This window comes from Pteronotus mesoamericanus, unplaced genomic scaffold (assembly GCF_021234165.1).
Source record: "Pteronotus mesoamericanus isolate MK-2021 breed Mesoamerican mustached bat unplaced genomic scaffold, CSHL_Meso_final scaffold_167, whole genome shotgun sequence".
Classification (NCBI taxonomy): Eukaryota; Metazoa; Chordata; class Mammalia; order Chiroptera; family Mormoopidae; genus Pteronotus; species Pteronotus mesoamericanus.
In genome coordinates, this window is record NW_026555308.1 from 1,500,874 (window position 1) to 1,513,912 (window position 13,039).

The 13,039-nt window shown below is 38.4% G+C and overlaps 1 protein-coding gene and 1 pseudogene across 1 annotated transcript in view; one reads left to right on the forward strand and one right to left on the reverse strand.

Annotated features, from left to right (window-relative positions):
* The window catches only part of LOC129083275 (ATP-binding cassette sub-family A member 17-like), a 75,717-nt gene that overhangs the window by 13,933 nt on the left and 48,745 nt on the right, over positions 1 to 13,039 (forward strand). The window contains 1 exon segment of the mRNA XM_054589129.1: positions 9,925 to 10,023. Within this exon segment, the coding sequence (XP_054445104.1) occupies positions 9,925 to 10,023 (99 nt within the window).
* Positions 11,396 to 11,772, reverse strand: LOC129083368 (interferon-induced transmembrane protein 1-like; annotated as a pseudogene).

Genomic DNA, 13,039 nt, shown 5'->3' on the forward strand with positions numbered 1-13,039 from the left:
AGACAGATCAATTTAAGAAGCAGAAATTAAAAAAAAAGAAGAAGAAAAAGAAGAAGAGTCTCACAACCAATGGGAAGACAAAGAAACACCCTCCAATCGAAGGGAAAGGAGGAATCCCCAGAAAGAGAACTAAGTGAAATAGAAGCAAGTAAACTATAAGATAATGAGTTCGAAACGATGGTTCTAAGGAAGCTCAATGAGCTCAGTGAGCTCAGAGAGCTCAGAAAAAATTACAAAGGACTGCAGGGAAACTATGAGGAACTTACTGCAAACTATATCAGCATGAAAAAGGACATAGAAACTATAACAAGAGACAAGAGGAAATGAAGAATACAATTTCTGAATTGAAGAACAGGGTAGAAAGAATCAAAAGCAGGCTAGACGAAGCAGAGGAACAAATCAGCGAGCTGGAGGATAAGGTAGAAAAAAGTTCCCTGAAAGAGCAAGAAAATGAAAAAAGACTCGAAAAGAATAAAGAGGTATTGAGGGAAATGCAGGGCAACCTGAAACATAATAATATCCATATAATAGGGATACCAGAAGGAGAAGAACAGGAGCAAGGGATAGAGAACTTGTTTGAAAAAGTAATGATGGAAAACTTCCCCAACTGGAGGAGAGAAAAAGTCACACGAGTCCAGGAAGCACAGAGGGTCCCATTCAAGAGGAACCCAATGATGCCCACTCCAAGATACATCATAATTAAAATGGCAAATATCAAAGACAAACAGGGAATCCTAACAGAAGCAAGGGAGAAGGAGGAAGTAACATATAAGGGAGCCCCGGTACAGCTAGCAGCTGAGTTTCAACAGAAACACTACAAGTCAGAAGGGAATGGCAAGAAATATTCCAAGGAATGAAAAGTAAAGGTCTGCAGCCAAGACTGCGCTACCCAGCAAGGCTCTCAATTAAAATGGAAGGTGAAATAAGGAGTTTCCCAGACAAAAGATGGCTACAAGAATACACCTCCACCAAACCAGCATTGCAAGATATGCTAAAGGGACTGCTTTAAGGAGATGAAAAAGAGCCTATGAATACCCAATTCCTTTCACAGTCACCAATACTTGATATTACCAATCTTTTTAATATTTAATAATCTGATTTTGACAATGATGTCAACAATTATTTTAATTGTTACTTTATTATTTGTTGAAACTAAACCTGTTTTTGTATATTTCTTGCCTATTCCTATTGTTTTTAAAAAGCTTTAAGTGACTTTTTGGTATTCTTTATCCATTTTTTGAATAAATGTTTATAGAATTTTTCCCTAAAAATAAAAACTTAACCCTTTTTTAGATGTGTTGCAAATACTTTCCTATTCTATTACTTGTCCTTTAACATATATATGTATATATATATATATCTCTACTATCTAGTCTTAAATGTTTAATATAGTCATATTGTCAAAATTTTACTTTATAGCCTTTGGGTTTGAATATTTTATTTCAGGGTAAGAAAAATATTATTTTATGTTTTCTCCTAAATCTCCTTAGATTTTACACAATGATTTTTAACTCACTTGAATATTTTTTGTATAATGTGTAAAATAGGGCTCTATATTTGTTTTATTTCAAGTAATGGTGGTCCATGCACCTTTTTTGTTGAATAAGCTTTATTTTCCCCATAGATTTGAAATATCAATTTAATCATATATTACATTGTTAGATATATATGTTTGTTTCTAGAATACTCATTTTATTTCTTTGATCTACGTGATTATTTCTGTGTTGGTGTCATGTTGTTCTAATTGCTGAGACTTTATAATGGATTTAAAATTTTTAAATATTTTATAATGGATTTTGACATTTAGAAAGAGATAAATAAAATCAATCTGCATCTAAAAAAAAGAAAGAAAGAAGGAACTCCTACCTTTTGCGACAACATGGATGGAACTGGAGAATACTATGCTAAGTGAAATGAGCCAGTCGGTGAAAGACAAATACCATATTATCTCACCTATAAGTGGAATCTATTCAACAAAATAAACTAATGAACAAAATAAACCACAGGCATGGGAACATGGAGCAGACTGAAAGTGACCAGAGGGGCTGGAGAAGAGGACAATGGTGGAAAGAAGGGGAAGGGACTAGACAAAGCACATGTATGAATGACCCATGGATGTGGGCAACAGAGTGGGAATTGACTGTGGGAGCAGGGGGTGGGGTGGGATGGGTGGAGAGGGGTAAAGGGAAAAATTGAGCCAACTGTAATAAAATAAACATGATTTAAAAAATTTTTTTTTTGCAAATTCATTGCTCTCCTTGCTCAGTCACTTTGAATGCAGTGGCCACATGGCTCATTTGAGGGCATCTACCACACCCACTGACTAGTGCAATGAAGTCATCATTGTTCACACATGCACATTCCAGTCCGCTCTCCTTGGCGTCCAGGTCACATCAATGTCACGCAAACCATTCTCATTACATTAACAGTGGTTGGACTTTTTCCAGGCAAATCTTGTATACCCTAAAGTGGAATTTCTGGATCATATGGTATTTTTATTTTTAATTTTTTGAAGGTAGTCAATGCTGTTTTTCACAGAGGCTGGACCATTTTTCATTCCTACCAACAGTGCAAAAGGGCTCCGATTTTTTCACATCCTCACCAACATTTTTCTTTTCTTTTTCTTTGTTTATTTTTTTTAAATAGTTTATTTATTTAATTTTAGAAAGAGGGGAAGAGAGAGAGAGAAAAATCGATGTACGAGAGATTAGTTGCCTCTTGCACACCCCCAGCTGGGGACCTGGTCCTGCTACCCAGGCATATGCCCTGACTGGGAATCAGACCAGGGGCCTTTTGGTTCACAGGTTGGCACTCAATCCACTGAGCCACACCGGCTAGGGCTTTTTTTTTTTTTAATAACAGTCATTCTAATGGTTGTGAGGTGGTATCTCATTGTAATTTTTATTTGTATTTTCCTAATGATTAGTGACATTGAGCGTCTTTTTATGCTTCTTGGCTATCTGTAAATCTTTTTTAAAGAAATGTCTATTCCAGTCCTTCGCCCATTTTTGAGTTGGGTTGCTGTTGAGTTTTAGGCATCCTCTATGTGCTCTGGATATTGGTCCTCTATCAGATATATGATTTGCAAATAGCTTTATTCAGTCAGGTGCCTTTCTACTCTATTGATAGTGTCTCTTCATGCACAAAATTTTTAAATTTTCATAAAGTCCAATTTGTCTATATATTTTTACTTGTGCCCTTGGTGTCACATCCAAGAAATCATTGCCAAATCCAACATTTTGAAGCACTTGTCCTATGTTTTCTTTTGAGAGTTTTATTGTTTTATGTCTTACCTTTAGGTCTTTATTCCATTTTGAGTTAATTATTGTACATGGTGTTAAGTAAGGGTACAACTTCATTCTTTTGTCTATGGCTATACAGTTTTCTCAGCACCATTTTTTGAAAAGACTGTCCTTTCTTCATTGAATGGTCTTGACACCCTTGTCACAAATCATTTGATCACATATGTAAGGTTTTATTTGTATTCCATTGGTCTATATGTCTTCATTTATGCCAGTACTACACTGTTTTGATTACTATAGCTTTGTATTAAGTTTTGAAATCAGGAAGTGTGAGTCCTCCAGTTTTTGCTCTTCTTCATAATTGTTTTGGCTATTTGGGGTCCCATGAGACTCCATATGAATTTTAGGACTGGTTTTTCTACTCTGCAGGAAAACATCACTGGGATTTTGATAGGGTTTGCATTGAATCAATAGATCACTTTGGGTAATGTTGACATTTTAACAATATTGTCTTTCAATACATGAATGTAGAATGTGTTTCCATTTGTTTATTTATTATTTAATTTCCTTCATCCATGTTTTGTAGTTTTCATTGTATGAATCTGTCACTTCCTTGATTAAGTTAATTCCTAAGGGTTTCTTTATGGGATTGTAAATGGGATTGTTTTTGTAATTTCCTTTTCGTTTGTTCATTGTTTGTATATAGAAATGCAACTGATTTTTATGTGTTGACTTTGAATCCTGCTACTTTCCTGAATTAATTTATCAGTTCTCACAGCTTCTTTCGTGGAATCTTTAGGATTTTCTACATATAAGATCATATCTATAAACAGATAATTCTACTTCTTCCTTTCCAATTTGGATACATTTTATTCTTTTTTTTCCTAATTGCTCTGGTTACAATTTCTGATACTAACTACATCTATATTCTAACAGTGCAATTGTTGTCTAGGCAGGAAGACAGATTCCTGGTCCTGTCTATTCTGCCATCTTCCCAGAATCCCTTTCTCACACATAGGTTTCAACCAACAGCCAAATTCCTCAACACACAAATAAGAGATTAAATTAGAAATTGATTACTTGGTGGTGGACAGAGGCTTGACTTGGGGTGGTGAATGCACAATACAGTATACAGGTGATGTGTTGTAGAATTGTGCACCTGAAACCTGTGTAATTTTTTTAAACCAGTATCACCCCCAATAAACTCAATAAAAAATTAACTGATTACAAAAAGATACCTAGAAAACCCAAAAATATTTAGAAATTAAACAATATACTTCTGAGTAACTTATGAGTCAAAGAGAAATTTTAAAATATTTTTAATTGAATGATAATGAAAACACAACATATCAAAAATTTTCCAACACTGCTGAAACAGTGCTTAGAGGGAAATATATGGCTTTTTAAAAACTTTGGAATATAAAAAATTCTTGCCCTGGCCCTGGTAGTTCAGTTGGTTAGAGTGTTGTCCCAATATGCCAAGGTTGCAGGTTCAATCTCTGGTCAGTAAACATACGAGAATCAACCAATGAATACATAAATAAGTGGAACAACAAATCAATGTTTCTCTCTCTCTCTCTCTCTTTCTCTCTCTATCTCCCCCTTCCTATCTCTCTCTAAAATCAATAAATAACAATTTTAAAAAAGAAATTAAGAAAGGCTTAAAGTCAATTACCTAAGTTTCCAACTAAAGGAGGTAGAAAAAAAAGAGAAAATTAAGCCTGGAGTGCATAAAAGAGAAATAACAAAAAAATAAGGAGAAAAAATAATGAAATATGAAACAAAAAATTAGAGAAAACTTAAAAAACCAAAAGGTGTTTATTAAAAACATTAATAAAATTTATAAACCCATACTAAAGTCACTAAAGAAAAAATAGAAGTAAACAACATCAGGAATGAAAGAACTGCTATGTATAGCGAGCATAAAATTACAAAAAGATAATAGGAATATATTCCAAGTAAATTGGACAATTTAGGTTAAATAGACCAATTCCTTGAAAAACACAACTTACCAAAACTGACACAAAATAAAAGAGAAAAATCTAAATAATCATATGCCTATTAACAAAATTTAACTTTCAATACCAAACATTCTCAAAAAGAAAATTCTGTGTTCTGTCAAATGTTGAAGAAATAAAAATCCTAATCTTCTAGAAAACAGAGATGGGAGCACTTCCCAACTCATTTTAAGGGCAGGAAAAAGTATGATAACAAAAAGTTACAGACTAGTTTAATTTAATAATCCTCATGAACATAGACACAAAGGTCTTTGACAAAAAAATCAGCTGGAAGAAGGACTTATCTGGAGGTCCCAGGATAGCTTCAGTCTTATGTCTGATGCCTCTAGGGATTTCTGGAAGGCTGGGCCCAGGTAGAACTGCTGATCTGAAAACATCTACATAAGTCCTCTGTACAATGTTGATTTTAAGGTAGTTACAGTTTACAAGATGACTTGCGGCTCTCAGACAAACCAAGGAAAGCAGAGCCAGAAGGCTTCTTCTGACCACATCATTCCATAGCATTCTCTCTCTTCTTTTTTTTTTTTTAGACAGAGAGGTAGAGAAATGTCAATGCATGGTTGCCTCTTGTGCACCCCCTACTGGGGGTGGGGGGCTGGCCCACAACCCAGACACGTGCCCTGACTGGGAATCAAACTAGCAACCCTTTGGTTCACAGGCCAGTGCTCAATTCACTGAGCCACATCAGGCAGCATTCATTCCATAGCATTCTTAATCAAGCAAATCAGTAAGGCCAGCCCAAATTAAACAGAGTGAGAAATAAAACCCTGGCTGGTGTGGCTCAGTGGATTAAGCGGAGGCCTGAGAACCAAAGGGTCACTGGTTTGATTCCCAGTCAGGGCACAAGCCTGGGTTGCAGGCCAGGTCCCCAGTAAAGGGTGTGAGAGGCAACCACACATTGATATTTCTCTCCTTTTCTTTCTCCTTCCCTTCCCCTCTCTAAAAATAAATAAATAAAACCTTGGAACTTCCCACCAAGATGGAAGTGTAAGTAGATATATTTTGCCTCTTCGCACAACCAAAGGAAGGACAAGAACAAATTTAAAAACAAAAAACAACCAGAACTGCCAGAAAATCGGACTGTATGGAAGTCTGACAACCAAGGAGTGAAAGAAGAAACATTCATCCAGACTGGTTGGAGGGACGGAGACAGGTAACTTGTGAGGGTGGAGAGGATGCACGGCAAGGTGGCGGCTTGCAGACCTGGCAGGTGAGACGGTAGCTGGCAGACCAGGCAGCCCCACATTTGTGTGTAGATAAACCAGGAGGAACAACTGGGGAGCACGACAGCCTGCAATCCAGGGTTCTAGCAAGGGAAAAGAAAGCCTCAAAAACTCTGGTTGAAAAAATCTGTGAGGGTTGTGGCAGTGGGTGAAACTCCCAGCCATAAGGGAGTGTTCATTGGAGAGACCCACAGGGCCCTAGAGCATACACAAACCCACCCACCCAGGAATCAGCACCAGAGGGGCCCAATTTGCTTGTGGGTAGTGGGGTAAGTGACTGAAAGCCAGCCGAGAGCCGAGCAAGTGGCATTGGTCCCTCTCTGACCCCTGCCCCACAGACAGCGTGTCTTGCAGCCTGTCAAGGCCAGGCAGGTTCACTCAAGACTAGGGCAGATGAAAGAAAAGTTAAGCCATGGAGGTGCTTGACATGCCTTTATTCAAGGGTGGGTGAATCCGCACATGCTGCAAGCTGCGTGACCCCCTGGTGTCACACTGCATGTCACCTGTCTCCCTTTGTGGTCTCTAGTGGGAAGCCCCTAGCCCTTGCCCTTGTATAGTAACATATAGACAAAGCTGGCAGGGTGCCAACAGATATATGCAACAGAGCTTCATACTATGCATGCAAGCCCACTCAAGACTATGGGAACTGTTTATCAGATCCAGACTCAAGGCTATGGGAATACTTATCAGTCTCAGTCTCAAGACTATGAGAACACTACTTAGTTCCCCAGACATCTTGGTGAGGAAGCCAGACTGCCTCCGTTTACCCTACACAGCGTCAAAACACAGAGTTGTGATTACGTCACCCAGGTGAATACATAAGGCTTTGCCCCTTACAATGTAACAGGCATGCCAAGACAAAGAAATATGGCCCAAATGAAAGAACAGATCCAAACTCCAAAAATAGAACTAAGGGATGAACAGAAAGCCAACCTATCAGATGCACAGTTCAAAACACTGGTAATCAGGATGCTCACAGAAATGGTTGAGTATGGTCACAAAATAGAGGAAAAAGTGAAGGCTATGCAAAGTAAAATAAAGAACAATTTACCAGGAACCGACAGTGAAAGGAAGGAAACCAGGACTCAAATCAACTATTGGTAGCAGAAGGAAGAGATAAACATTCAACCATAACAGAATGAAGAAACAAGAATTCAAAAAAATGAGGAGAGGCCTAGGAACCTCTGAGACCACTTTAAACACTTCAACATCTGAATAATAGGGGTGCCAGAAGGAGAAAAGGGAGAGCAAGAAATTGAAAACTTTTTTGAAAAAATAATGGAGAGCTTTCCCAATCTGGCAAAGGAGACTCCCAGGAGATCCAGGAAGCTCAGAGAATCCCAAAGAAGTTGGACCCAAGGAAGCACACACCAAGGCACATCAAATTACACTATCCAAGATTAAAGATGAGAGAATCTTAAATGCAACAAGAGAAAAGGAGACAGTTACCTACAGAGGAGTTCCCATAAGACTATCAGCTGATCTCTCAAAAGAAACCTTGCAGGCAAGAAGGGGCTGGCAAGAAGATCAGAATCATGAAAGGAAAGGACCTACATCCAATATTATTCTATCCAGCAAAGCTCTCATTTAGAATGGAAGGGCAGATAAAGTGCTTCCCAGATAAGGTCAAATTAAAGGAGTTCATCATCACCAAGGCCTTATTATATGAAATGTTAAAGGGACTTATCTAAGAAAAAGAAGATGATAAAAAACTATCGACAGTAAAATGACAACAAACTCACAACTGTCAAAACTGAACCTGGAAAACAAAAACAAAACAAAACAAAAAACTATAACAGGAAGAGGATAACAGAAATGGAGATCACATGGAAGGTTATCAGTGGGGACGGGGAGGGAGAGAATGGGGCAAAAAGTACAGGGAATAAGAAGCATAATTGGTAGGCACAAAATAGGCAGGGGGAGATTAAGAATAGTATAGGAAATGGAGAAGCCAAAGAACTTACATGTATGACCCATGGACATGAACTAAGGCGGGGAATGCTGGTGGGAGGGGGGTGCAGGTGGAGTGAAATAAAGGGGAGAAGAAATGGGATAACTGTAACAGTGTAATCAATGAAATATACTTAAAAAATAAAATAAATAAATTCCACGTCTTGATGGGAGAAGTGGCAAAGAATTTACAGCCCACTTTTATCTACTATTTTATATAAGATAAATGAAAGTATATGGCCAGACAGAGGACAAGTAAAAAAATGTTTACAGTAGCTTTATTCATGAGCATCCTGACTTGGAAACAATCCAAATGTCAATCACAGGAAAATCAATAAACATTGAGGTATATCTCTTCCGTTGAATTAATGAAAATGAGCTATTAATGCATGCAACAGCATGGTTGAACCTTAAAAACATGTCGCATAGATGAAACTGGATACAAAAAGAGACTATATGATTCCATTTATATGAAGATAAATAATAGTCAAAACTAACCTGTTAGTTTAGTTTTGCCGTAAGAGCAAAATACTGAACACATTGAAAGTATGAATATTGAACGTGTAACGCAGTATGGCTATTTTGCTAAGTGTTTTTACATTTATCTCAATCTTTACAACAACTCTGTGGACTGGGTAATAACTATCATATACATGAGGGAAGATTTGGAGAGATGAAGTAACTAGTAAACAGCAGAGTCTGGACTCAAACCCAGCTCCAGTTAATTTACAATACAAGCCCCTAACCACTGTCTACCTGCAGAGGCACACACAGTGCAGCCTCTCATGGTATCCAGCATGTAAATGGGGCTTCTTAAAGGCACTGGGCTGGACACTGTGTTGTGAAAAATAGAAGCCTCCACTGTAGAAGATTGTCATGGATTTCTTAATGTTACACAAAAAGCCACAATTCGTTTAGTTGAAAAAAAAAAAGGAAGACATGTATAAGGAAGGGTTTGAGGTTAGAAGACTGTTACGAATTAGATCCTTTCTTCATTTAGCATAACATTAAAAAACAACAACACTGCTGTCTCTGGACAGACAGCCTGAGATTGCAGCCTAGCTCTACTACTTCTGGCTGTGGTCTCAGGAAAGTTACTTAAACTCTCATCACCGCCTTCAAAGAGCTTTCAGGAAACTTTGTAGGGTTAATACACGGAAAAGAGCTTAGAATGGCCCCTGGCATTTAGTAAGCACTCCAAGAGTAGTATTGTTATTTCTTTTTATTCAAAAGAAAAGAGACAAATTAATATTTACTTTGCATTGCAATGTGCTAGGTGTGTTTTAGATTTATCCTACAGAAACTTTTTAAGTAAGTGTTCATTGCCCTCATTGTTCAAGTTCTGAATCATGAAGCTAGAATGATAAATTGAGATTTGAACAAATATCTTTTCAACTCCACAGCTCATGCTTTTTCTCCTGTAGAGAGTCAAGGGTGATAGGAGGGATTCACTTCCCACCTTTAAGGAATAAATCTGCTTTTCCTTTCCAGATTTGAATCTCTATTTACTGACTCGGAACTGATGCAGGTAGAGCTGGGCATCTCCAGCTTCAGGGCCTCTGTTACCACTATGGAAGACGTCTTCATTCGGTAAGCAAGTGTAAAACTATAGAATCTGCCCTGACTTGTGTGGATCAGTGGATTGAGCATCATCTTGCAATCTGAAAGGCTGCGAGCTCAATTCCCGGCCTGGGCACATGCCTGGGTTGCAGGCCAAGTCCCCAGTAGGGGGCTGTGCAAGAGGCAACTGATCACTGTTTCTCTCATACATCCTATGGACTCCAAGAATCTTAGAGTTGGAAGTGTTCTTAAAGGTCGTTCATCTAAACATTGTCCATTGCTTGAATCTTCTCTGTAGTATCCACACTGAATGGTCCTCCAGCCTCTGACTGGTACTTCCAATAAAAGAGATATTGGCTAATAGGAAAAATGCCAAACAAACATAATTTTAAAAGAAATTTCTAGGTAAAAAAACCAAAAAAAAGACACTGTGTTAGTTGGAATGCTTTTGACTATAAGTAATAGGTAACTCTAAAGCTGGTTTAAACAGTTAGGAAGGTTTATTATTTTACGTATAATGATTTCCCAAGATTTGGTTGCTTTAGTTTGGCTGTTTCATCCAGCAAGATAATGAGTGTCATGAAGCAAGGATATGGGCTCAGTTCTAAGAAGGCTGTGCCAGGGTCCTCCAGTTAAGCTATCCAGGAGACCACACTAGGCCAGAGGATGGCATTGGAAACAAGTATCATTTGACCTAGTCTGGCAATATTTGTCTTTTAACTGGACCATGTAGATGATTTAAGAATATTATTTATGATATATTAAAATTTATATATATAATTTTATTTGATATTTTTTACTAGTTCTACCAGTTCTATGTTGCTTTTTCTCTCCTTTTTTTGTATTATTTTTTCCTCATCCTATTTTCTTCTTCAATTATACATTCTTATTGTATTATCCTAGTGGTCAGCCTAGATATTGAGATGAATATATGTAATCTGTTAAAGTCTCAAGTGAATTAATGTCTTCACTTGGCTCATGGAAAATACTCAGACCTTGGAACACTTTTAATTTTACTCACATGCCTACCACTATCATCAACTTATATACTATTGTTGTATAATTTTTTTATATTTCTTTTTTAATTCTATAAAACATTAGTATTATTTGAGAAAACCAATAGTCATTTAAATTCATGTACATATTTACCACTTTCTGTGCTTTTTCTCTTATTTCTCAGATAAGTTTCCTTCTGCCACAGCTTTGGGGCCCCTGTTACCACTATTGAAGACATTCCCTACACGTTGTGTTTTCTTTTTTTGTGTGTCACATACAAGTGTACTTTATTGGGTTCAGTTGTGGACAGTGGGTCAGTACAAAGTGCTGTATGAAGGGGTGGGAGTCAAGGGGTCAGAGCCAGGAGAGGGTGGGGAGGATGTGGTCTTCCAGCCATGGGTGGCAACTAGTAGCCTCTGTGGTTCTGCACAGCCTGCACTATTGCATAATAGACTCCTGGCAACACCAACACCAGAACCACAATGGAGCCTATGGTCCCAAGAAGGTCCAAGACCAGGGCCCAGATGTTCAGGCACTTGGCAGTGGACGCGTAGCTCTGGGCCCCAATCATATCATGCGCCATCTTCTAGTCCCTAGACTTCAGGGAGAAGGTGAACCCCACGAAGCCCAGGCTGCAGACACTCAAGAAGAGTGTGTTGAACAGGGACCAGACAATGTGGTTGGGCAAGACAGTCTCAGGCTGGATGTTGACCACGGTGGACATTATGGCTTCTGAGCCCTGGGGAGCTCCCAGCATGGGCACCTGTGTTCCTCTTTGATCATGTCTGGCTTTGGTGAGCAGGTGTGGTCCCAAGTGAAGAAGGTGGAAGCTTCGGGAAGCAGAGCCCTGAGCAGGGTGGTTTTAGGTGCTGGGAGAGTGCTGGGGTGGGATGGGGGGCCCTGCCCTCCCTCTCTAGGTTAATTTTGATTTCTCCACATGTTAGTGTTTTCATGTTGAGGCCAAACGCTCTTAGTTTTTTTGGTCTGGAAGTGATTTTATTTTTCTCTAATTTTTGAAGAATATTTTCACCAGATTGAAAGTTATTATCCTTCAATATGCTGAAAATATTATTTCACAGTCTTTATTGTTGCTGATGAAAGTTCATCCATTGTTCCTTTGAAAGTAATCTGGCCACTCTTTGTTTTTGATGGTGTGCATAAAAATGGTTTTCTTTTTAACTATCCTACTTGAGATTTGGTGGACTAATGGCTATGAACTGAATGTAATCCATGAGTCTGAGAATGTACAGCCATTGTCTGTTCATACACTGGTCTCATCACTTTCTTAATTAATACAACTAACTGTACTGTTCATAACTGGTCACACTCCCAGGAGCAGCAATGCTTATACCTGAGAGAGGACCACCTGTCTAGAAACCCTATGGCACCTCAGTCCAGGAAACTGACCAGCTCAGCTCCCAGTCCTCATGCACGCAGTGCCTGTTCAATGCGTATCTGCTGGGCTGAAATTTGGTATTTAAAGTCTGAATACTAGAGGGGTAGCTGAATGCACGTCAGACTAAGCTTTACTCTTTGGCTGCTCTTCAGATGTCTTCAATGAAAGGTGTATCAGCAACCTATGAGGAGAACCATGGCAGTCTGATTATTTTTTATTTTAATTTTTTATTTATTTTATTTTGTTTAAACTATATTTTACTAATTATGCTGTTGCAGTTGTCCCAATTTCCCCTCCTTTGCCTCCCTCTACCCAGCACCCCCTCCATTCCCTCAGGCAATCCCCACACTATTGTTCATGTCCATGGGTCATACATATCAGTTCTTTGGCTACTCCACTTCCCATACTGTATTTTACATCCCCATGGCTATTGTGCGACTACTGATTTGTACTTCTTAATCCCCTCACCTCTTCACCCAGTCCCCCACACCCCTTTCCCATCTGGCAACCATTTAAACATTCTCCATATCCATGGTTCTGACTCAGTGCTTCTTGTTTGCCTAATTTGTTTTTCTTTTAAGGTTCAATTATTGATAGATTTGTATTTATTGCCATTTTATTGTTCATAGTTTGATCTTCTTTTCCTAAGTAAGT